This window comes from Vitis vinifera, chromosome 3 (assembly GCF_030704535.1).
Source record: "Vitis vinifera cultivar Pinot Noir 40024 chromosome 3, ASM3070453v1".
Classification (NCBI taxonomy): domain Eukaryota; kingdom Viridiplantae; phylum Streptophyta; class Magnoliopsida; order Vitales; family Vitaceae; genus Vitis; species Vitis vinifera.
In genome coordinates, this window is record NC_081807.1 from 552,665 (window position 1) to 579,772 (window position 27,108).

The 27,108-nt window shown below is 36.8% G+C and overlaps 2 protein-coding genes across 3 annotated transcripts; one reads left to right on the plus strand and one right to left on the minus strand.

The window, feature by feature from the left end:
* Positions 1 to 2,424: 2,424 nt before the first annotated feature.
* On the minus strand, positions 2,425 to 13,289 carry LOC100250334 (zinc finger protein GIS2). 2 transcript variants are annotated; one of them, XM_010649362.3, is made up of 4 exons: positions 13,057 to 13,289; positions 12,737 to 12,936; positions 10,593 to 10,685; positions 2,425 to 3,201 (listed from the first exon to the last, which is right to left on the minus strand). In XM_010649362.3, exons 2-4 carry the CDS (start codon positions 12,847 to 12,849, stop codon positions 2,667 to 2,669), a joined length of 741 nt encoding a protein of 246 aa, XP_010647664.1. In that variant the 5' UTR covers positions 12,850 to 12,936; positions 13,057 to 13,289; the 3' UTR covers positions 2,425 to 2,666. The 2 variants fall into 2 exon arrangements, with proteins under 2 accessions (XP_010647664.1, XP_010647662.1); XM_010649360.3 differs by having other exon boundaries at positions 13,039 to 13,289.
* Positions 13,290 to 20,498: 7,209 nt separating this feature from the next.
* LOC100260645 (endoglucanase 24) lies at positions 20,499 to 23,321 on the plus strand. Its single transcript, XM_002275244.5, has 4 exons — positions 20,499 to 21,003; positions 21,722 to 22,021; positions 22,122 to 22,283; positions 22,463 to 23,321. The coding sequence occupies exons 1-4, from the start codon at positions 20,587 to 20,589 to the stop codon at positions 23,069 to 23,071; spliced, it is 1,488 nt and encodes a 495-aa protein (XP_002275280.1). The 5' UTR covers positions 20,499 to 20,586; the 3' UTR covers positions 23,072 to 23,321.
* The last annotated feature ends 3,787 nt before the right edge of the window (positions 23,322 to 27,108 follow it).

Here is a 27,108-nt window from a genome sequence, read left to right on the forward strand (position 1 = left end):
GAAATATCGAATATGCCCCTACACCCCTTGTGTTGTCCGCCTTAGAGCTATCCAGTGGCGGCGGCTTCACGGTGTCTGCGGCATGACCGTGTGATTTCACCGAGAGTTCATCAACGGTTGGTATGTGTAGCTTGACGGATCAGAGTGGCTTGTGTGGGCCCCAAAGGACCGACCTTCACCATTGATGAGAGAGTCCACTCTGATCCTCAGTGGATTCGTTTCAAACATTTTACTTCCTCAAAAAGGTCAAAAGAAAAATTAGTAAGACTTTTTATTAACTTTAGAAATACTTTATGTTAAAAGATGCATCGGACAGATCTATTGGTTTTTTTTTTTTAAGCTTATCATAAATTAATATAAGTTACTGATAAATTGATTTTAAAAAGAGGGAAAAAAAAAACAATTAGATTTATGGTTTTATGTGTTGTTTAAAATAAATCTAACATTTAATTTTTGTCAATTATGTGTGTGATTAAATAAAACTTAAATATAAATAATATGACTAAAATAAAATAAAGCATTGTCAAGGTCATATCAATAAAAAAATTAAATTGGAGTGACTTTTGATTTGGAGAATTAGTTGTGTGTGTTATTTTTAATTAGTGGTTGTGATAATTGTTCAATCACTTCAATGATTTGATATAACATATATTATTCGTCGAAAACAAATTAGGTGAGAAATGGCTCTAAAAGTAAGGGTGGCCGAAAAATCATCAAAAGGAAAAATATATATACTTGGTAGGAGAGTAAAAACGTAATAATTATATTTCTTTGTTTTGAGGAGAGTTTAAGGTTAATGATGGGATTTTCTTAATCAATATTAATACTTACAATGTTTATTATTATTATTATTATAGTCAATTGAATATAAAATGATTAACTCGTGTCAAACTCATATATCTTTTAACTCATATAATGTTAAGTTATAAATCACTAACATGTACATAATTTAAAGTCATACAATTGTTGACTCGATGAATCTCGAGATACGTTAGTCTAGGTATCTTTGATCGAAGGCGGAGGTACTTGCACTCAAATGGAAAGTATTGAATTCAAATCAGAGATGCCTAAACCCGAATGGGATGTACTTGTACTTCAATTGAAAACATCTAATCACATACAACCTTAGAAAAGTTAATGAGCCAAATACTCTCACGTTCTTGAGAGATGGCTCTCAAAAAATAATGAATCATAAAGTTTGTAGCCAAATAAACTAGTAAGAGTTGCTCGACGAATCCACTTAGGCATGATCCATTTGGTGGACCATCACGAATCATCGACCAAGAATAGATTCCAATGACAACAAGTCTACAAGGAACAAATACCAAGGTACCATCTACTCATGATCATATACAAAAATCTAATATCAAGATGAAGACTAGTCCCATCAATAAAAAACATTCATGTGGCTCCACCTTACGCTACCTAACACAAACCTTATCAACAAATATTCGATAGTGTAAAAATTATTATAAGGAAATTGTAAAAAATTATTATAAGGAAACTGTCATAAACTCAAGTTACTTAAACTTATTAGATAACCCTATAAATACCCCCATTGAGGATTAGGGTTTTCATAACTTTTCCATAAAGTTATCTTTTACCTTCAGAGATAAGAAGAGTCATACTCTCAATTCACTATTTCTTCCCTCTATCAAAAGTATGTCAAGATCAAAGAAGAGTCATTGAACAAAAGATCTTAAGTTTATAAGACTTCCGATAACGTCGATTTGATTCTTCAACACTTGGATTCAAAGTTTAAGAACATCCAAACCTAAAAACTAATATTTTAACTCTAAAAAATCAATTTATTAAAAAATTGATATTATTTCCATTACTTAGATTTAAGATGCCAACAATTAGTATCAAACCCAAAAAAACACCAAGTCTTTTCCAAAAAGAATTAAAGAAGGAAAATAAAAAGAAAACGCTTCCATTGCTCACGGAGAAGATAATATCCATTTCAAGTGTTGTGACCATTGAAAGAAGCTTTGAGTAGTTGTCATCCTATACCAACCAATACGCAGCAATGTCAGTATCAATCCATACCATACTTTGAAATATGTTCCCACGAGGTACTATGAATTCTCATATATTATTGAATAAAGCAATTATTTGAACGTCCCTATGTATAAATCATATTATCAATTAATTATTGATTTAACACCATAAACTCAAACTTCAATGACTCTAAAACAAACACTCATTGGTTTAAGATAATTAAAAATAATAAACCCTAATCTAAGATACTTAAAAAATTAGAAACATGAGAGTTTATATTTTTCATATGTAAAATAAATCAATAGATAAGATAATAAAAATTTGTAAATAACTAATAATAAGTGGGTTTAGATTTCCACAAAGGCTCAAACCTTAGCCTAATATCTTTGGATTGCTATATATTTTTTTTCAATCGAAGTCGAGTTTGGACCCCAAACCCAAAGGGAGGTGCTTTTATAAAACAAAAGGAGGTATTATAGTTCTAAGCAGATGGGAAGGCACAATGTCAAAACCACAACATTCAAACCACATAAAGTTCAGAGTTCCAACAACGCAAATATGTATCATGTTTCAACCTAAACCTAATCTGAAAACTGGATGAGCAATCTCTCCTCAAAGGAGGAGCAGAATCAGTCATATATGAACTACCAGCCATAAAATTGATATCAGTACCTCCTGGGAAAGCGGTCCATAAACCTCCCAGAAGGACACTCAAATGCCATGTGACCTCGACCTCCACAGTTGCGACAGATCATCAAGGGGGCCGCGCAATCCCTGCTCATATGACCCAGCTGCTGGCAGTTCCTACATACAATGTCTCGGAACCCACTGCTGCGAGGCCCACCACCCCTGTCTCCCAGAACGTTAGCCTTGGGACACTGTCTAGCCACATGCCCAGAAACATTGCAGAGGTTGCATACAGGATCATTGCGACAATCGCGTGCCAGGTGACCTGTTTTCCTACAGTTGTTGCAAGCCTTGTCATTTGTGCAGTCAGCAGCAATATGGCCTTGCTTGTAGCAGTTATTGCACAGCCTCAGGTCCCCGGGGGGAACTGGGGGAGCTGAGCAGTCTCTAGCGAGGTGTCCAGTCTTACCACAGGTGTGGCAGATGCCCTCGTTTGGACAATTGCTAGCTGTATGGCCTGGTTCTTGACAGTTCCAACATAGTGATCTCGTGGTGCATTCTGATGCAATGTGCCTGCTCAGAAATTTGGATGCATGATTAAGATGAAAACCCAACCACTAATAACATAAAACCATTAAAATTTCGGGTTCTATAAGTTTAGAAACCCAAATTTGCTTCAATAGGGATAAGATCAAGAAGACTTCATTCTCATAGTAGACAGATGGTAATCAATTTTTTTTTTTTTTATAAGTAAAGAAAATTCATTTATAAAGAGACGCCAAAAGAGCGACTCAAGGTATACAACCTATGTAAGGTATACAAACCTATACACCCACCACCAAAAGAGGCCAAAGACAAATAAGAGACCCACCAACCAAAAGGCCCAAAACCTTACAATGATCCCAACCAATCTATAAAATTCACCAAAGTTTGAGGGCATTCTACTATGAACAGCTTTGCCTCAGACCAAAGCGAGCATAAAAAGGAATATTTCAATCTCTGTATTGATATTTCATCATCCTTGAAGGCTAATCGATTTCTCGCCTTCCAAACCGTCCAAAAAATATGCAGGGGAGCCGCTTTCCACACTTTCCTATGATTCTTGCCCACAGAAGAAGTCTGCCAACTGAGCAAAGTCTCTCTCACTGAACACGGCAACACCCAAGACACCCCAAACAAAGAAAAAAGCAACTCCCATAAGACCCTTGTTTTTGAGCAATGGAGAAGCAGATGATCTATGGTCTCCTCCTTTTCAATACACATGTAACATCTATTTGCCAATGACCATCCTCTTCTCTGAACAAGATCTAGGGTAAGCGCCTTACCCCATGCAGCCTCCCACGCAAAAAAGCTAATTTTGGGTTGTACCCACACCTTCTAAATACAGCTAGATGGGAAAGAACTAGGGCAGTCCGCTTCTAGGGCAAGGTATAGAGACTTAGCCGAGAAAATGCCGCTCTTTGTTTCAGTCCAAACAGCCTTATCATCTACATCTCCAAGGACTCTCTTCCCGTGAAGACACCCCAAAAATAATTCCACTTCCTCCACCTCTCAGTCGTTTAGGGCTCTTGAAAAACAAGGGTTCCAACCCCCCCTACCCCCTTGCACCAAGGGATCCCAAACATCCGCCACCCAAGCTTCCTTTTCAGTCGATAATGCATAGAGGGAAGGAAATGACTCGCACAGAGGGGCATTCCCACACCATCTATCCCTCCAAAAACTCAACCTCCTTCCATTGCCAACACTAAAAGAAATCCGCGCACCCACCAAGTCCCAGTCCATTCTTATACCTTTCCAGAGCCCCACGCCATGCGCCTCTCTCACTTCCCGAGTGCACCAACCCCCTCTATCTTCCCCATACTTTCCTCTAATCACTTGATTCCACAAAGCCTCTCTCTCGTTTGCAAAACGCCAATTCCATTTAGAAAGGAGTACCTTATTGAGAATGGAAAGGCATTTGATCCCTAAACCCCCTTTCTTCTTGCTTAGGCACACCACCTTCCATCTTACTAAATGTGGTTTTCGCTCCAAACTGCCACCGCCCCAAAGGAAATCCCTTTGGATTTGTTCAAGTCTTCTTCTAACTGAACTTGGTAATCTCAGTACAGATATATAGTAAATGGGAAGGTTTGACAAAGTACTTCGGATCAAGGTTGCTCTTCTTCCCTTGGATAAGTATTGTCTCTTCCACATAGTCAATCTTTTGTGGAACCGCTCTTCCACTCCATCCCACACTGCCACTGACTTAAACGGAGCACCCAAAGGAAGACCCAAATAAGTGGACGGGAGACTACCCACTTTACATCCAAAATCCAAGGCAAGATCGTCAATATCCATTACCCTCCCTACTGGAATGAGTTCACTCTTGTCCAAATTAATTCTCATTCCCGAAGCGGCCTCAAACCACATTAGCAGCCAACTTAGGTAAGTCAGCTGATCTTGGGAGGCTTGGCAAAATACCAAAGTGTCATCGGCAAACAACAAGTGTGAAATCTGAGTCCCGCCTTCATTCCTTCCCTTCACCTGACAGCCCGAAATGTAACCATTGTCCACAGCCCTTTTAAGGAACGAGCTGAAGACCTCCATGGCAATCACAAAGAGATAAGGCGATAGAGGATCACCTTGCCTTAAGCCCCTGGAGCTTTGGAAAAAACCCTTAGGCGTTCCATTGATCAACACAGAGAAGCTTGCAGTGGATATGCACCACTTGATCCACCCTAACCATTTCTCCCCAAAACCCATTTTCTTCATTACTGTAAGAATAAAGGACCAATCCACATTGTCATATGTCTTCTCTATGTCAAGTTTGCACAAGATCCCATTTTCATTGTTCTTTAGAATCGAATCGATGGCTTCATTAGCTATTAACACCGCATCTAGAATTTGTCTTCCCTCCACAAAAGCCCCTTGAGCCTTAGAAACCACCTTTCCAACCGCTCTTTTAAGTCTATTGGCTAAAACCTTAGCCAACCACTTGTATAGGCTTCCCACTAAACTTATGGGCCTGAAATCCCTCAAATCCTCAGCCCCCATTTTTTTTGGGATTAAAACCAAAAAAGTAGTGTTTAGCCTCTTAACAAATTTACCATGTTCATGAAACTCCCTAAAGAATCTCAACACATCTTCCTTCACAATATCCCATGCAAACTGCCAAAAAGACATTGTAAATCCATCAGGACCCGGGGCTTTGTCCCCACTACAGCCTACTAGCGCACCATGTACCTCTTCTTCCGTGAACGGCACCTCTAAAGCATCAGCATCTAGGTTCTGTAGCTGTTCACACTGCAGTCCAGCCAAAGAAGGGCGCCATTCCCCCGGGTTGGACAGCAGGGTTCTAAAGGCATTTACTATCCCTTCACTCATCCCATTCTCCTCCGACTTCCACACACCATTAATTCTTATTCGTTCCATGTTGTTTCTTCTCCTATGAGCATTGGCCATCCTGTGGAAGAAGCTCGTATTTCTGTCCCCTTCTTTCAACCACACTTCCCTAGATTTTTGTCTCCAAGTAACCTCTTCTAAGAGAACCCATTTTTTGTATTCTTCCCTCGCCTCTCTTCTAGCCTCCATCTCTTCCAATGTCAATCGGTTTGTCTTCTCCTTTGCATCCCAGAACTGCATCTGGTCCAAAGCAACATTTTTCCTATACTCCACCCTGCCAAAAACGTCTCTGTTCCACTCCTTCAGTTTAGTCTTCACCACCTTTAGTTTTTCAGTCAGGACAAAGCTTGCAGCACCATTGAAATTATCCCCCTCCCACCAGGCTTTCAATAGATCCTTAAACCCCTCCACCTTAAGCCACATGTTCTCAAATCTGAAAGGGGATGGACCATTTCTCAAGCCCCCTCCTTCTAACAGAATTGGGAAGTGGTCTGACACTGGTCTCGGTAGAACGTTTTGCCTTGAATGGCTAAAACGGCAATCCCACCCCTCATTGACCAGGAATCTATCTAATCTTGACAGGGTCTGGTTGTTCGCCCCTCCACTCCAGGTGAACGGACCCCCAAATAGAGGCAAGTCCTTTAACTGTAATTCTTCAATTACATCTGCGAATCTTCTCATATCTGAGTTATAGCTCCCTCCTCTACTGTGCTCTTCAGGACTTAGAATAGCATTAAAATCCCCAGCAACACACCATGGCCCATTCCAAAGGCCATGGATGGCCCCCAGCTCATTCCAGAGACTTTCCCTTTCTCTCCTCTTAGTCAGACCATAAACCCCTGTGAAGGTCCACATAAAGCCATCCTCACAATTTTTAAAATGGCAAGAGATTGAACATTCTCCCTTTTCTAGCTCGATCATCTCCAGCATCCTGTTATCCCAAAACACCACTATGCCGCCCGCTGAACCCCTTGAGTCCACAGTTCCCCAATCTAGGAATCTTCCCACCCCTATACTCCGAATAATCCCTCTTGTCATCTCCTGTATTTTTGTTTCCTGCAGACAGACCAAATCTACCTTATTCTTCTTAATCAAGGCTTTAATCACCTTTCTCTTGTCACAGTTATTTGCCCCTCTAACATTCCAAGAAAGAATTCGGATCTTCATTTAATATTGGAAGAACTGCCCCCCCCCCCCCCCCCCCCCTTTCTCCTCCAATGTAGTTCACGGTCCATTCCAACTTCCTCAATTCCCTTTCAAATTTGGAGGATTCCATTTTTCTCTTTTTCCTACCAACCAGGTTCCCCTTCTTCCCCTTCTGGAGTTTTCTTTCTTTCATTTTTTTGAGCAAGAGCAGAATCTCTCCTTCAAAGCCCTCCGTCGGCATCCCGAGGCATCGGCTAAACCTAGCTAAGCAACTGGACTGCCAACACTGCTCACTCGCTTCGTTTCTCTCTTCCGTAATATCCCATCCCACCACTTTCTCTACCTCCTTTCCAATAGTCCCGAGAGCCATCCCCGGCGACCCTAGGACCTCTGCCTCCCTTCCATCCGCCATAATCATCCTTAGAGGGTCCAAGTCTATTCCCCCAAAATCACTGGCCCCAACTGGATCGACAAACATCCCATCCCACCCAGAATGAGAAGAAGAAGAATAGAGACCCCGCTCCCCAAACGAAAAAACGTCCCGAGGACAAGAAGATGTGTACCTGGCTGCCTCCTCCTTTAGAGCTTCGTCGGTAAGCTTTTTGAAGTTACAACCCGAGAAGGACGAGCCCTGAGTGGCGCCGACCAAGATCCCGTCAAGCCACCCATATGCCTCCTCCCGACAAGCCTCGCGAGCCCTAACACCAGCGGGATCTGTGGAATGAGATATGGGATGCCCGATCCCAGCTGAGCCCTTATTTGGAACCAACTGGGGGCGGCCCATTTCTCTTGCAGGAATATTTTGTATTGGGCCTAAAAGGGGCGGCCCACATACCTCAAAACGGTCCTCCTCAGTTGGCCCCTTCTGGGCTTTTGGCTTTGTCACTTTTGAAGGTGGGCTTAAGAGAACCAACCCACTAACTTCTTTAATGGCCACCGGGATCTCCTCACTGGGCCTCCTCTCCGCTTCTGAATCCAGGACCCAGCCCGACCTACCATTAGCTTTGATTGCAGGCCCATCTTTTTGCAAATACTCCCCACCATCCTTCTGCCTCTCTGCCACTGCCCCTCTTGTCCGTATCATGTCAGAAGAATTAGCCTCCATGCCGCTACTTTCTCCAACTTCAAACGGCACTGCCATCTTTACAGGTTGTCCTTTTGCTTGCACCATTTCCACCGCACAACCGGCGCGTGTCCTCCCCCCTTCTTCTTCCCTAACCTCCATCTTCTTCCCCGTCCCAGAGCTGCCAGCTGGAATCACATCAGTCACCCTTGGCAACATCTCCCACCAAAGTTGAATAGCGTAACAGGTAGTGCCGATTACCACTTGCAGAGAGCTTGGCCCTCCTATCCCCTCCAAATTCACCAATATTCTGGCCCATTGTAGCTCCTTCATTGCACCAGTACTTTCATCCACTGCAATAAATCCCCCACAACAGTCTCCAATCTTTTTAAACACTTCCCGGCTCCAGAGATGCAGTGGTAGTCCCATCACTCTCACCCAGACTTCCTTAACTTGTTCGCGCCTTTGAGAACATCCCACACTTGGGTCCCATCTTTCCAGATGTATAACCGATTCCTTAAAGCGCCGGAAGCCTCGTTGTAACATATTATTTGCTTCTGCTTTTAACTCAAACACAATCAGAAAGCAAAAGCCCCCCATCCTTGCTATCCTCATTTCTCCTTGGAGTTTCCAGTGATGTTTTCCCCACTTTTCCATATCACTCAAGTCAGAATCCGTAACCCCCTTCTCTCCCCAACTCCCAACCAAGCAGCGGTCCAAAAACTCCCTTCCTTTCACCACATCTTCTTCTCCCAATTGAATCCACACTGCCTCCCCTAGCCTTTTTTCTCTTGGAGCTTCTCTTGTATTCACTACTTCAACGTAGGATTTCTCTTTCTTCCCCTTAGAAACCCCAACTTTGCTCTCAGTCTTCTGGGATATATCTGCTTCCCTAGTCTCATCTCTTGACAAAATTCCTATTGAGCGAAGTTTTTCAGCCAGCAAGGCCCATCCTCCCAAAAAACCTTTACCTTCCGGGAACACCAAGCAATGTCTCTTTGCTTCCGAGTCAACCACAGAACATAATAAAAACCTACCGGCATCATTTGTTCGGCATTCTAGTCTGAACTTCTTACCTCCATCCTCCCACCTTTTGGCAAACCTCTACCCACCCTCACCCCTACAACTAGACTCCACTCCCTCCAACAACCAGCCCAAACTAGATTCCCCAAATCTGATCCACGAAGTGAATCCTCTGCTTCTTTCCACAATAATCCCCCTTTGTTTCTTCCCAAACACCTCCACAGAGATTTCAAACGTCTTAGAGTCTACTGCAAACCAGCAGCTCCCCCCTCTTCCCCCCCCCCCCCCCCCTTACCATGGCTATCATTCAAGCATGATAAATGAGGCACATATGTCTTTCAAATTCAGAATTCTCCAGTAAAGCAGCTTCTCATTCGAAAACAGGGCACTATTTTGCCTTTCAAAAAATCATAGATTCGTTTGATTTTATTTTTTTTATAGGTAAATACGTAAATATATTAAAAGCGTAAAGAAAAGGCACACCAAGTACATATGGAGTATACAAAGAGCACCAAAAAGTAGGCTAAAGGAAAAAAACAACAAACCACAACCTAAAACAAAGACAACGCCCTAAGGATCATAGAAACAGAGGGCTCCCAAACTACTTAACCTAGTCCGCATTCTGCTACCTGACCAGGGCTAACAAACCACCTAGGAAAACGAACAACTACGGCTTCTTCACCAATGACCACACCCCCAAGCCACCACCCCCTTGAAGAAACAAGCAAGACAAGCACCGTGAAGAGAATGTAAACATCCTCTTCCTCTCCACCTCCCGTCCCCTCACCTTTACAACAGCCTGGGCACTCAGAAACCAAATCCCACCCACACTTCCTGCTCCTTCTCCCATTTCCACTTGAATGATTGTAGCTAATGGAGCATTCCAACTATCAAAGTTCCCTTTCATAGCGAGAAGCAGAGGAAGGCCTCCTCTTAAAACTTGAGCCCACCACTTCATAGATTCGTTTTATAAACGCATGTTTGTTAAGAAATTCTGGAACCTAGATGGTGATTATCCAAAAGGTTGCAGGTATGGACATCGCATGGAAGTGGGTGTTCAGGCAGAAGTTCTTGCAAGGTTTGCAATTCAAGCATTATCTGAAGGGTAGGGTAAGTCCTCATAAGGAGGACTGAAAGCAAGTGCCAATCTTGTGCTCTTCATGCCAGAATATCAATAGTTTACAGAAACCACCAACCAGAACTACCATACCACAATACCAACTGCAAAGGGGATTCTTTGGTTTGTAAATTTGATTAGTGAATGGAATACACATGTTCTCAATTTACAAGTCAAGCTAGAAGAATATCTATGTTTCCAATTTTGCAAGTAGTGCATGAGAAACAAACTTACCCTGGAAGGCTACAATTATGACAAACTGCCACATTAGGGCATTCTCTAGCATAATGACCTGGTCGCTTGCAGTTCTTGCACAGATTGCCTTGGCTGGGGATAAAATCAAGCTATGATCAGTATAAAGCAGAACATAGTACATGCAGAACAAAATTTTTATAAAGACAGGCAAATCAAATTTTTATAGCAATAGTCACCTTATTCTTTATGCTGCTTTAGCAGTTTGAACTAGTGAAACAGAAGAGCATAAGCATGGGAAAAAGAGAAAAATGATATTCACCAGAAATGCCAAAAAGTTGTTAAAAGGAATCACATTTCCATATGTTACATTGGGGGGATCTAGCAAACACGTGCAAAAATCAAGTTTCATCAATTGCAAAACTAGTCAAGTATCATTTTATCATTGAATGGCCTTTAAAATGACAGTTTTTTTTTCCCTGATTGACCAACAAAAGTGATAACAGCAACAATCAAAAAAGGGCACACCAAAGTACAAGATGAATACAAGGTCCCCAAATGCTTAAAATGATAGGAATACTACAGCCCCCACCCCTTCCTCTACAGATAAAAATAAATTTTTTTCCAAAAAATGGTCCCACTGGAAGGGTAACCTAAAACCAAGTAACCTGCCAAGCATATTAATTAACAATAAGGAGGGAAACTAGGTTTGTTGAGATTTCTTTTGTATTAGAATTATTATAATCCACGTAAGGATATCTTATGTAATATTCATGATAAAGATGGTTTCATATCCAGGTAAGTAGTTGTTTGTGTTTGTTTCTTATCAGGATTTGACTCTAACTCACATTTATGGTCAGAGAGCCATTACCCAAGGTCAATCCTAATAAGCAGAGGGCCCTGCATATCCATATTGGACATGGTCCTAACCACAACACTTCTGTACAAAGAAGCCACTCTGAAAAATTAAAATTTTCAATGTTCTAATGTTCCTATTTAATTGAGTTTCCATTTGAGTCCCAATAAATGTTTTCTCTAAACTCCAGAAAAAGGATTAGGAGCATTCAAGAACTTGCTATTTTGGGGAAATCTGAATCCAGCTTTGTTTCTCTTATTAGTTGGTGATGTTTTTAGAAGGTTTTTTCAAGACCACAAAATTTTGTCTCTGTAACTTAAGCGCTATTGGAGAATTGATGGAACTTGTGTTTGGGTCTGATTATAGAGCAGCAAAGACAAGATTATAGTTTCCTCCCTCTTTTGACCTTTAGGTATTATACAAACACCTAAAACCCCAAAACTAACTGATACCTAAAACTCACAGAAGGCAGTTCTCTTGAATTCCAACTTCTTACTACTTTCAAAATCTTACTTTGAAACCCACTAACTGGCTGCCCTGCTTACAAACCTAAAACCATAACCCCACGTAAACCTTGGTCACCAATATAAATTATAGAATGATGAAGACAGCAACGTTTAGAGTTTTCTAGTGCTGCTTTGCATCACAGTCAGTAGAATAACTTCAGAACTGCACAGTTCACATTAAGAAAATCAGAAACTGCGGTCATGAGAAATCACATTGAATGGATATTCAGAATCTAAAAGCTACTATTTTGACTTGCATTCCATGAAGTAGGAAAAAGGCATGATTCCAAGCAAGACATACCCAGCTCAGCAGTTCAAGAATCCAGCGGAGAAACATGGAAAATCTTATTCACTACCCAGAACACAAAATACTCCAGCATTTATATTTCCAATAAAACTAGGCAAACAATCACACAGACCACATGAGTTACAACATAAATTAGGTAATAAAACTTTTTTCCCCCTTTGTATGGATAAACTCAGTAAATTCCCAAGTAATAGTTTTTTACCCCCTCGTCTTGATTGGCAAATAAAGATGTATTAAGCAGCTAGCAAAAAAGGGGGCACACCAATCATCAGCTTGGTAGAAATTCAGAAACAAAATTATGGAGGTTGAACTTAAAAGATCCTTGATAGCACTTTCAAGTAGAAGCTTCATTCAAAATAATTGCAACAATCATAGGTTTCCAAATCTAACTCAAGAAAAATATATACACACAAAAAGTTTGTCTTTTCCTTTCTTTTACCCTTCCAGCCAACAAATCTTTATATAAGGTAGTCAAGGAGAAGAAGAAATAATAATAAATGATTGAAAATCAGAAAACCTGAAGCCCCGACGGGAATCTCTCCTATAAGGTGCATTACGATAGGACAAGCGATCAGTGCGGATCTTGCGATCCTGCGGGCTCCTACTCCTGCTCTGGCTTCCTGAGCTCATTCTCAAATTTCTCCTTCTAAACACCAACCACCACTGATTGCAAAAATAAAACCACCACCACTACAGCTGCCACCTGCCGCCTCCTCCCTGTCCACATTACAACCAGACAACCAATACCATACCATGAGTCCAAATCCAACCTTCATACGATTCTCTTAAAAAATAAAAGACACTAAATCCCAGGGCTACATTTTTGAACAAGCAAACCATCTTATATCAATAACATATCGTCTTTCTCAGCACCCAGAAGTTTCTATCTCAAGCAAATCCTTTCTTCAGCAACTATCCGTTGTAAGCAATTCAAACATCCATTTCCACACATGCAATGCCTCCCAAAACTATAAAGCCCAGATAAATATATATGCAGCACACCCAAGCTCCAGCTTTACAAATCATATAAAATATGGAGAAACCTTTTGTTTCCAATTCTACTCTAAGACCTACGCCACAAACCATTTCAAGATATAGAAATATCAAATCTCTGAATCCAAAGGAAATCTACAACTTTCAGTAAAATAGAAAAAGGTGAAAAGGAGAGAGAGAAAGAAAGAAAGAAAAAGTGCTGATAATAAAGAAAGAATGCCCAGAAAGAAAAAGATGTATTTTCATTTCTTTATAATAATCAGTTTTTCTTTCTTTTTTGATAGGTAATCAGGATATATCAAGGCACTTGCAAATAGGTGCAATAAAACACACACAGAGTATACATTCACGGCCCAAAGGCAAGCAAGAAAAGGAAAAGAGAAAAGCAAATGCCCACCACCCAAACAACCATCAACCCCAACAGGAAAACCCCTTCTGGACACAAAAACCTCCTCAGCCTAACTGCAGCCCCTTCCCTTAATCCCCAGCACCCCTCCCCTTTCCACTAACAATGAACAGAGAGCTATTATAGTTAATAGAACACTCTAATTTTCAGATTTCCCTCTCGAAATGGGATGAAGGCAATGGTTTCTTCTTTTCCCTTGACACCTTAACCCCACACCCTTTTCTTGATTCCATTTTCCTAAGGAGTATAATAATCAGTTTTCATAACTTTAGATTGTCAAAGGACAGCTTTGCTGTCCACACTTCTTTCCTTATTTTAGCCCACAATTGTTTCCTTATTTCTCAATTTATTATTCTGTACAGTTAGCATACATTATTTGACAGATTATAGTTTACCTGTATAGGGCTAGAATCATGCGAAAATTTATTTGCTTTTATTTGCTTTCCATGTATAGCATCCTTGTAAAGTCTATATATAATATACAAAACTCAAGGCCAAGGTACTTGGCTATTCACATAATATTTTGACATGGTATTAGAGCTTGTGTTCTGAACCTAGAGTTTACACGCTTTCTAGTTTTTCTTTGGGTTTTCTCAGATTTAGCCCTAAGGGCTCACGGATTTAGCCCTAGGGGCTCACGGATTTAGCCCTAGGGGCTCTCGGACTCTAGCCCAGCTTTTGGGTTCTTTTTCTTTTTTTTTTCTGGTGGTTGTGACAACACATCTGTGATGTGATCTTGGAGTTTTCTTTGGGTTTCTTCGATTCTAGGCTCTTGGAGATCTTCGATTATTTGGAGGTTTGTTATCAAATTTAGGCTCTTTGACGATGTTTTTTTTTGTTTCCTAAGCTATTTCTGTCTTTGTAATGTCTGGACAATATTCTATTTTTCGTTTCAATGGCAAAAACTATCTTAGTAGGGAGTTTTAGTTTAAGATGTTTGTGAAAAGTAAGAAGCAAGATAGAGTCTTTAAGTCATCTACGGAATCTGAGAACCGGGAGATGTCTCTTGCTTATTCTAAAATCATTTGGCTTCGAGGTTTGCTTGCGGAGTTAGACTTTTTTGAGACCGATCCTACACCTCTACATGCCGATAATACAAGTGTTATTCAGATCACGGCCAATCCTGTCTATCATGAGCGCACAAAACATATTGAAGTGGACTGTCACTCTATCCGTGCAGCTTTTGAAGCTCGTGTTATATTTCCACTGATTTACAAATTGCTGATATCTTCACCAAGGCTCTCCCTCGTCATCAACATTGCTTGCTAAGTAGCAGATTGATGTTTGTTGATCAACCTGCATCAATTTGAGGGGGGCTGTCAAAGGACAGCTTTGCTGTCCACACTTCTTTCCTTATTTTAGCCCACAATTGTTTCCTTATTTCTCAATTTATTATTCTGTACAGTTAGCATACATTATTTGACAGATTATAGTTTACCTGTATAGGGCTAGAATCATGCGGAAATTTATTTGCTTTTATTTGCTTTCCATGTATAGCATTCTTGTAAAGTCTATATATAATATACAAAACTCAAGGCCAAGGTACTTGGCCATTCACATAATATTTTGACATAGATCACTAAAAGATTAATAATTACACAAATAAGATTAGCTGAACTGCAGTAGAAATGGCAGTCTATAAATTTGCATCTAGAAGCCCCCTTTCCAATCAAGAGCATTATACATCCAACAGTACATACTTAACTCCAACCAAGAATAATAAAGCATAATGCAATGTTGTATCAAGGACTCGCATAATGCAATGTTGTATCAAGGACTCGCATAATGCAATGTTGTATCAATTACTCACATAATGCAATGTTGTATCAGGGACTTGCATGCACTAATGATTGTTAAAGGGTCCAATCGCTGAGGAAAGATTTGTTTCACTAGGAAATTTGTTATCATAAAGATATAGAAATATAATATATAAGAGCTAGCATACAGTCTACATAACCTTTTTTAATTCGACAATTTATGTAATTGTCTGAAAATTTCAGGCCACTAAGAAAAAAACAACCAAAAATCATGGTTTTAAAAGGCACAAGGCGCACCTAAGTTGTAAAAGTCTCCTATAGCTTAGGCGCAAGGCATAACACAAGGCATGCACCTAAGTGAAGTGAAATGCAACTTGGGATGCATATCAATTTTATAAAACATGATTTAAAATTTAATCCAATCAATAAAAAATTTAAGATTCCAAACATTTAAAAGAAGCATCCAATAAAAAAAATAATGAAATTTTATAAGTTTCAATATATGACTAGAGATTTCAAGAATAAAAGCATTTGCAAAGGAAGAGTAAAGTTGATAAGGCACGCCTCTTCAATAAGGCGCATGTCTTGGCACGCGAGGTGCTATAACTAGGGAGTAGTTATGAACTTACGAGTTGAACCTAGGCACACTTAAAGTGCACCTTTCAAAACTATGCCAGAAATAGTTTCATTCCACTCTTCACTGGCTTATTGAAGATAATAATAGACACATAATTTCAATCTAAAACATGAAACAAAGCAAACACACAAGAGTCGGCTTCATGTAGATAGAGATTAAGTAGGGATATTTTCGGTCTTACAAAAAAGAGTGCAAAAGATGAAACACAAAAGCAACTCAATCTTCCACATCTAAGAGCATATTCTCAAATCTAACATGGATTTGAAAGTGATAAAAATCAAATATCTCATGTTGAAAAATCAATATTTATCAAAATTTGTGATACTCTTCAACTTCAACAAACAAACCTATGTCAACTGACATGACAAGGTTGTGGATGTGGGCCTCATACTCCCATTTTGCTTGAAATATTGACTATTTTGACTTTATTCTATATAGGGATAGAAGATGAGAAAACAAATGGGAGATTTAATTTAGGCTTATCTGATTAGAAGGGATGAAATAACTCCCCCTTTGTAAATCTAACCCTATGTCCTTTTTTAGCTTCTTTTTGACAAAAATGCACTCATTTTTTTCTTGTAAAAATAAACCTCTCTTTTAAAACCTACATGTAAATAATTGAAATGTTGAAGGGCATTTATATTAAAAATGAATTACTTTTCAAGTTCAAACATGGGAGGGGTTGGGTTTACAAATTTGGGGATCATATCATCCCTTTTAACCAATTAATTCTTTAGTTTGTGAAGGATATATTATCGTTTTGCCCGAGTCCCCATATACTAAAATTTGATATATGAAGTATCACACGTACCCAAACCCATGAAACATGCATCAAAATCACTATTAGGAGAGGGTGACATTCTCTATCTCAAAATCAATTTCCTCCAATAATAAAAATGAAAAACTATAAACCCCATATCAAGTATCATTAGCTAATTCTAACCATCTCTTTGAAACCTTGGTGTCAGGTAAATTACCAAATTTGACCAAATGGAAATATACCTTCTGTCCGACTCCACATTATTCATTACCATACACGCCGCAGATTTACATTTGAAAGTTGTACCAATTCATATGTTCTACATAGATTTGAAATTTTTTACACAAACAATCAAATCAAAAACCCTAATTATGAACTTGGGAAAAATAAAACACAAAAAAAAGTATCACAAACACTATTATCAAACAAACGGAACGAGCAGGAAAATAAAGAAATAAAAGACGACCCATAAACCCTAATTATAGGGCCACGGCGAAGAGAGCTGAGGGACGAACCTGATGCTGAGCCTCTCAGGCCAGTGAGGGTACTGCTGATAACGTCACCGAGGAGACACGGAGAGAGATTGAAGCAATCAGGTAAAATTAGTGGCAATGAGCCTCTCAGGTTTGAGGGCAAATTAGCCGGTGGGAATCACAGGCAACTCTTTCTTTTTTTTATATATATATCCTGATAATGACCTTGTGTTGTGTGATATTTCGGCTCCTTAACCGGGCCTGGCGCATCTCGAGTGATCCAATCTAGGGCTGGATTCGGCCCTGAAACTGAACTCATGGGCCAGCCTGCTTTCTAGGCCCACGGATGATTCGATAGCTATTCTCAATGTTCCAAAAATCGAACCAGTCATTGAATTGAAAAAGTTACTAATTCATGGTTGAATGGTTAAACCAATGATCTAACCGTTATAAATATATTATTTATATTTTATTAAAATTAAAACTAATTTTAAGAAATTAAAAATATATAGATATAATTCAAAATTTAAATAATAATTTTTTTTGTGTAATTGATATGTCAAATTAAATGATAAAAAATAAATATAAATGTATTAATATATAAAATTTTATTAAATATAATATGTATTATATTTAAATATGAAGATATATTTAAGATGATGATGATTATAATATTTATTTTTATCTATACATGTATGTAATTTATTATTTTAGAATTTTTTAAATTATTATATTAATAAATTTATAATATTTTCATACTTCTCATTAATAATTATTATAAGAATAAAAATAAATGTAAATATTTATATTTGTTTAAATGTTTTATATGATAAAATCAATAAAAAACATTTATATATCGAAGTTTAGTGTATTACTCAACAAAGTGGTTGAGTAGCTTCCATATGCGCTGCCATTCCAAGGTGGGACAGGTGGACTTCATGTCAAGACAAATTGGGCCAAAACGAGGACTAAAAGCCCATGTGTTTTGTTGAAACACCAATTGATCTGTTTATTCAAAACCGATCGGCTCGTTTGATTCGATGGTTGAACCATCGGTTCTAACGGTTTGATTACGATCCAACTCCCAAGCGGTTCATTCCATTACACCCAATTGAAAATGCTACTAGTCGATGGTTCCATTGATTGAACCGATCAATCCGATCCAATTTTAAAAACATTGATTGTTATATGAAAATGCTTATTTGAATACTTGTGTGGTTTGGTATATACAGCTTTTGTTGTTTGGTTTTAAAATTTAGATAGTTAGAACATTTGGCAAGACCGAAAAAATAGGATGCAATTTTCTATAATAAAAGTGTTTTTGAAACTTGAAATGTTAGGTTTTGTTTAACAACTATTTTTAAAAACAATCTTATATTTTTTGCACAAAAAAAAAAAAAAAAACAAGAACATATATTTTTGCCATAAAAAAATAAAAAACATCAAATAGTTTTTTACTTTTTAAAAACATAAAATATGGTATTCTCGTATAATACCTTTTAATTGTTTTCATTTGTTTTATTAAATGATCGTTTAAAAATACATATACACAAATATAGAGAATGATCATAATTTTTTTTCAAATTAAAACATATTTAAAAATATAAAAAATTATTTTAAGGAAAAAAAAAAACCATGTTTTCAAAAAAAAAAATTATCAAATATAGTTATGTGTTTTAGAAATAGTTTTTTTATTTTTAAGAACAAAAAAATGTTTCTAACTTCAAAAAATTAATTTTAAAATCAATTCCCAAATTCTCATATTTTCTCAAGGATGTTAAATATGGGATAACCTCTCTAATGATAATGGATGAATATTTATATACAAATAATATTTAGGGAATAAACCTCAATTAACTATAATTAAATTAACTAGTATATCATCTATTTTAATTCTAACTTTATCTTCTAAGTTCTACCCGATTCAAAATATTAATATTATTTTCTATTTTAAGTTAAACTAACAATAAAAGTAACCATAGAAAAATACTAATATTTTAATTGAAGGTAAACATTAACTTTTTAAAACTAATAGTAGATAAATACTAATATTAAATCAAGGATAAATATTAATTTCCTTCTATTTCAAATCAGGCTAATAACATATAAATATTAATATTTAAATAAAAAATAAACATTAACTTTTGCTACTAAGAGCTACTTATGTTTTTACATATAAAATTGTTTTTTATATTTGCATTTTCAAATAAAGTTTTTATTTTCTATTAATTAAAAATTATTCTCAAACACAATTTTTTTTTTTATTAAAAAAAGGTAACACCATAAAATCAAAACTTTGACATCATCTTGAAATATGGACTTAGGAGTTTGACATGTGTGAGAGTTCAAGTAATTTATTTTTAATTATTTTTTATATTTATATAATGTATAATTATTTTTTAAAACAACTAAAAAAGTAAATGAAAACAATTTAAACAAATTAAAATATATTATTTTAATTTTATTTTAGATAGCATAAAACTATTTTAAAAAACAGTGTACAAAAAGGGCTTTAAATTACTATGACAACATTAGTGTTTTTGGTACCTTGCTTTCTCAAAAAGAAATACAACCCAAGAAGAAAAATAAAGTGGTGAATCAAATATGAAGCTAAATTATTCTCATACGCACACAACCTAACACATTCAACCACATGCTTAGAGATAACGCAAGAAGCTAACAAGCATTTAAATTGCAAGTATAAGTTATAACCACCTCAATCAACACTCCATCCCTCACCCTTCACCACTGCGTTGCCAGTTACATGATATATAGATTATTATTTCCTTGTATGCATTTCTTTATAATCAAGTCTATTTATTTATAATTAATTCTGACATCCGTTAATTTGCATTTAATGGGAGGAGGCGAAAAAATAAAATGGAAAAAGCAATTTTAATGCCTTCGGTGAAAAGTTAAGAATATGATGTCCTTTCTCTTCTTTGCCACCCATTTCTTCAAGGCCATCACATTACAAAAATTAAACCCCCAAAACCCTTTGTCTTCTCGTTCACGTATTGTCCAGAGCGTGTACTCCACGCCTCCCCCACCACCGCCAATGTGAGAGAAAGTGGTCGAACATCCCCCCAGAGCGCGAATCTCTTCATCATATACACTTTTATCTGCAGTGGCTCATTGTTCCTCATACACTTTTATCAATAGTGGCCCCACAAAACCATCCCAGTAGACTCAGATTTGCGGTGCCGAGCCATGTGAGTTCACTGACACGCCCCAGCCTTGTCGGGGCTTATACGACACCGTTTAATCCTTCTCCTCTCCTCGTGACGCTCGTACAAAAACCGAACCAACATGCTGCAAACCAACTTTCGCTCCTCCTCCCAATGCCGATTCCTCGAACCGTATTTCTCATCTCCCTCCTCCTCCTTATTCTTCGATTGCCTCGATTTGAATCCGCAAACCACGATTACTCTGATGCATTATCGAAATGCATATTGTTTTTCGAAGGTCAGAGGTCTGGATTTTTACCTAATGGCCAGAGGATCTCTTGGCGCGCAAATTCGGGGCTCTCCGACGGCTGGCAACGGAGCGTCGACCTCACCGGCGGCTACTACGACGCTGGAGACAACATCAAGTTCGGGTTTCCGATGGCGTTCACGACCACAATGCTGGCGTGGAGTGTGATCGAGTTTGGGGATTCGATGCCGGCCGGAGAGCTGAGGAATACGATGGTGGCGATACGGTGGGCGACGGATTATCTTCTGAAGACGGTGTCTCAGCCCGGCCGGATTTTTGTTCAGGTACGGCCGGAAAAGTAGTGTCGTAGTTCGTAATTTAAGAGTGGAGGCTGGGGTAGTTCGGAGAATTTTAGTGTGTCCATTTATGGCGGGCCCGAACTGGCCCGTGAGTTAGCAGTGGAATTTACAAGTATGTTTCTAACTTTGTACACCTTTTGGCCCCACATGAATCCTTTTGGGTCAGGACCAACGGTACCACGCGCTCATGTAGCTCGTGCCGGGCACTCTCCGACCTCCAAGACTCTTCTGATGAATTTTTATTAAAATTTTTTTAATTAATTTTAATTAAACATGTTTTATATTTTCCATAATAAATCAAATATGAAAAATATTTTATTTATTTTTAATATTTCCCGAAAACCTATCGATTTTTGAGTTTTATATTAGTAATTGTTGTCGCATTGGTTAGCTACACTACAACACACATAAAATGAATAAAATATTGCATACTTTGTACCTTTCCTTTCTAGGAGACACTCAACGTCGGCACAACTCTATCCTAAAAACCTTCACTTCAATTCTTAGCCTCTCCTTTTATATTCCCCATTTGTCTTGATCTACTCTATTGACTTATGATTTGGGTTCTGATTACCTGACCCCCAGAATACGCGTGAATGCCCCTTCTTTTTCAAGACTTAATACGAAACTGAAACGTTTGAGGAGAACGTTCATGGGTATTAATTAGATGTAACAATTGTTTGGTTATCTTTCAATTTCTTAGGTTGGGGACCCCATAATTGACCACAACTGTTGGGAAAGGCCAGAAGATATGGACACTGCCAGGACGGTCTACGCCGTTGAGGCCCCAAACCCGGCTTCCGACGTCGCCGGCGAGACCGCGGCTGCTTTCGCTGCTTCATCCATGGCGTTCCGGTCATCTGACCCGGGTTACTCCGAGACATTGTTGCGAAATGCCATCAGTGTTTTCCAGTATGCTGATAATTATAGAGGAGCTTACAGCGATAATGCGGATATTAGAGATGGTGTATGCCCGTTTTATTGCGATTTCGATGGATATCAGGTGGGTAATCATAAATTCCTAATCAATTTGATTTAGATCAGGCTGATTTGTGGGAAGTTTAATCAATTCTGTGAATCTGATGTTATGGTACGTGGCGCAGGATGAGCTGCTGTGGGGAGCAGCATGGCTGAGGAGGGCCTCCCAGGATGATTCTTATCTGAATTATATAGAAAACAATGGCAAAACGCTTGGAGCAGAGGACAATATCAACGAATTCGGTTGGGACAACAAGCATGCTGGCCTCAACGTTTTGGTCTCAAAGGTACGAAGTTCATTTCAAAGTTACCAACTCTTGTCTTCATCAACAAAAAAATAAATGAATAATGGTACGGTACTTGGGTTATGGATCATTCAATAATTGAGATTTTTTTTTTTTGTGCTATTTTTGTTTCTTTTGAATTTTTTCAACCAAATATTCCTTGTGTGGTCACGCTCTTTCAGGAGTTCCTAGAAGGAAGTATGTACTCGCTCCAATCATATAAGGCATCGGCAGATAGCTTCATGTGTACATTAATCCCAGAGTCATCATCCTCCCACATTGAGTACAGTCCAGGAGGGCTCATCTACAAGCCCGGAGGCAGCAACTTGCAGCATGCCACATCCATCGCATTCCTCCTCCTCAGCTACGCTAATTACCTAGCTCGATCGGGGCAGTCCGTCAATTGTGGGAACATTAGCATTGGCCCCTCCTCCCTCCGCCAACAAGCTAAGAGACAAATCGATTACATTTTGGGCGATAATCCAATGGGCATGTCCTATATGGTTGGTTATAGTAATTACTTTCCTCAAAGGATACATCACAGAGGCTCATCCTTGCCTTCAATCAAGGACCACCCTGAATTCATTGCTTGCAAGGAAGGGTCAGCCTATTTCAACTCATCAAATCCTAATCCTAACATTTTGGTGGGCGCTGTGGTGGGTGGCCCTGGTGATGATGATTCGTATGAGGATGATCGAGATGATTTTCGAAAATCAGAGCCAACAACATACATCAATGCACCATTGGTGGGTGCACTTGCGTACTTTGTGGCCAATCCAAACCCAAGTTAGGCCATGAGAAGGAAATATTTTGTGTATAGATATAGTGACCATCATCAAAATAACCATATTTTGTAAAAAGTCTCTCATCTTGCGTGAGGCAAGGATGGAAGAGGCTAATTAGGTAGATTTTTTTTCTTGGATTCCATATAGATTACCGAGTCACAAGAGCTTGTTGTGACCTTTTCCTAAAGGAGTGGTGAAGTGTTTATTTTTAGATATGTGAAATTTTCCAATATGCTTTCAAAGTTGTCAAAATAAAGTTGTCTACCACATGCATGTTTGCCAAAGAAATCTGAGGAATTGAGTATTTTGCCATTTTCAATCAAAGTGAGTTCTCAATGTTTGGCTTTTTTACTATTGTTTTTAATGCAATGATCTCTTATAATTAATAATGATTGAAGGTGTTGAACTTAAGGGGCATTAATAATTGGACTAATGGGCATTAATTTACGGTAAATCATGATAACCCTTTTAAAGAAAAGTATTGTTTTTTTTTCAATCATAATAAGAAATTATTTTTCAGTGATAAATTTAAGTAATGTTTGTTTTTTTATTGAATAGAAAAAGTTAAAGTATTTAACTTTTTTTTATTCATTTAAAAGTAATTTAAATTAAATTTATTATTAATGAATTTATTTTAATTATTTTGATTGATATTAATAAGTTATTTTTAATTGAATGCAAAAAATTAAAATATTTAACTTTATATATTCAACCAAAAAAAATAAATAGCGCCTAAATCTCATTCATTTCTAATTTTATTTAATTATTTGAATTTAACCATATACAACAAAATTTTATATTCAGACTTCATTAATTATAACGAATTAGTATCCTTACCATAATTTAGTATATCCCATGAACCCAAGTTACCAACTACCCAAGAAACATTAAAACCGAATTTTCAAGTACTGTCAAATTTCATGGTACTTGAATGGGTTAATTATTGTACGAAACATTAATGTGTGTGTTTCCCCTTCTTTATTAATTTGGGTTTTTTTTTTTTTTGGTCTTTAAAATGGGCAACAAGACATGTTCTTAGAGGATCCACAGCGGACAAATTTGCCATACAAAGTTAAGCATATGGTACAAAAGCCTCCACGATAGACTAGACCATTGGATTGGACGGTAGGGAGCCCAAAACTTTATCATCAGCTAGTGGTTGACCATTGATTTCATGTGTCACCCACCAAAATTCAAGTTCACCTGCAAACAAACACCATCCATCTATGTCACCCACCATATTTAAAGTTCCAAAGTCCTCCGGCACCACCGGAGATCCGTAATCTTGCCGTACTCATCTCATCTCTATAATAACTAGCTCATTTTTTGGTGGATTAGATGAATGATAAGACCCATACGCCGATCTTTTATCGACACGTGGTGATGCATATTGTACAACAATGCTTACATATTTGTCATATTTAGTAGCATTTTTAATATGTGGGGGTCTTGGTAGGGCACGTTTGAGTTGGGGCTAGAAGAAAACATGGTATCTTCTTAGGGACAAAGGATGGATACTGATATAATGGAATAGATTCAAAGCCAAATTGTCCCATTATGAGTGATGGTCTATGGTGCCTACTTTACCTTGCTTTTCACTTTGTGGGTAAAAGTTAGAAATATTTGTCGTAAAGGATAAAATAATTCTCACATTTGTCTTAATTATGGTAAGTATAACTTGGGGTTTAAGATGATTAATCTTTATATTTTTTTTTTCTTAAAAAAAAAAATCGTTTTGAAGTAAAATAAAGATAAAAAATTTGATGGAATATATTTTTATTTAGAAGGGGTTTATTTCATGTTTCTAAAAAATAGAGATTATTTTTCTTAATATATAATTGTAAAATAACCTTAAAAGTTATTAAGTGAAGAGAAAAAGTGGTGATGTTTTATGGTTATGATAAATTTTTTCAATTCATATCGAATCACCTACTTTCTTTTATGTAGATTTTGTTTGCTCTTTGTGCAACAAACTTTTATGATGTTAAAATAAGTCTATATAATTAAAAGGAATGTACTATAGATATAGTATCAAGAACTTTTTCTCATTTCCAATATGTGATATCACATTCACCCTTTATTGTAAACATAACATTTTCGTTATATTTCACAAAGATTAAGAGATCACAATTACGGGCCTAAATAAAGTCTCACACCGAGGGATCATATCATAGAATGATGTACTTCTTTTCATATAGATATTATACACTTTGAAAAGCTAATGTACACTCTCGATGTGAGATTTTATTTGATACCATAAACAGTGTTTACACACACATATATATGCTCATTGAGGTCAAAGCGAACAATATATATATATAAATCCATAAGGGCTCATTGAGGCCAAAGTGGACGATACTTATACCAGAGGGAGTATGTTATTATAAAATGACATTAAGTTGATTTTCAACCTTAATACGAGACTTTGTTTGATACTATAAAGAGTATTTATTTGTCTAAGTGATTCTATAATTCTGTGTGACACGATAAGAGCGAGCTTTATATTTTTATGGGAAAGTGAATGAGAGGAAGAAGTTTTTGACATAATATATATATATATATATATATATATATATATATATATATATATATATATATATATATATATATATATATATATATAGTGAGTTATTCTCAATTGTATAGATATATTTAACTATATAAATACTTTAAAAACCATGAAGGACCATCAATTTTAGGGTGAACGTGTTTTAAAATTACGAAGGACAAGACAAATGCTTTAAAATTTAGAGTCGATTAAGTCTAAAACAAACAATATTTATATGTAATAAAGGAGATGATTACACATGTATGTTCAATTTCTATTAATTTTTTTTTTTTTTAAATATTTTACTTCAAGTAAAAGCCGTGTAATATTCTAGGGAGACTTTATTGATGGATAAAATAATGAGTTATGGACTTTTTTGTTTCGCTGCGCTTAACAACCGATTCTTGAATTGTTCGGCACGTGACAAATGCATTAAAAGAAATCAAATCAAATCGAAACAAACCAAATTCAAATCAAAATTAATATCTCATAATATTAAATGGTATTTTTCCAATATGGGACCTCTTGGAGGAAGCCAAGTCTTAAAATTCTATTCGAGAAACCCCACCATAATTTAGAGAATAACAAAGACAACATTTGTATCATTTTATTTTTCAAATTTTAAATTAATAAATCTGAATTTTATTTCTATTATTTTTTTTATGTCAATCAATTTGCATAGACATGAGAAATTTGTATGCAAACCTAGGTGTTGCTACATTGTAGTCTAGTTGCTTAGGATATTCGGCTCTCATTACGGAAAAATTAGGTTCTTATGTTTGAATGATAGAAGAGCAATGAAAACAATTATTAAGATTTTTTTTTCCTTGAAAAAAATATTAAGAGAGTCCGCAACAAAAGGATTACTTAAATATATTTGGTTTTAAAAAAGTGAGAAAAAGTGATAGATGACAAAAAAATATAAGGAGAAAATAATTTTTTTTCCTCTTGTTTGTTTATAAAAAGCAAAGTTGATAGAATGTAAAAATGTTTTTTTTTTTAAAGAGAAAATTATATATTTTTCTTTTATTTTAAAAAATGGGTGAAAATAATTTCTATTTATTTTCTAAAAATTATTTTTTATTTTATTTTATTTTTAAAAATTGTTTTATAAAAACAACAATAAAACAATGTTAGAAATTTTTAATAATATTTTTTTATTTTTAAAAATAAAAAACTATTTTAAAATTATAAGGTTAAATAGGCTCTAAATTATTAATACTCAAACATTTTCCATGTTTTCTTAGGGTAGTTGGATGGAAAATCTTTTATAATTTTTCCTTCATTTTTTTGGGCTTTTTTCTTCAATATTAAAAAACAATAGCTAACCTTTTCAATTAATTAAATAACAGAAACTACTAAAAAGCACCATTAATTAATTTCAAGATACTTTTTACTTCCTTTTATATTACTAACTTATTGTTATTTAATTCAAAAAAATTAAAACACTAATTAGTGTTATTTTAAGATAATAATTTAAGCCTACTACTATTTT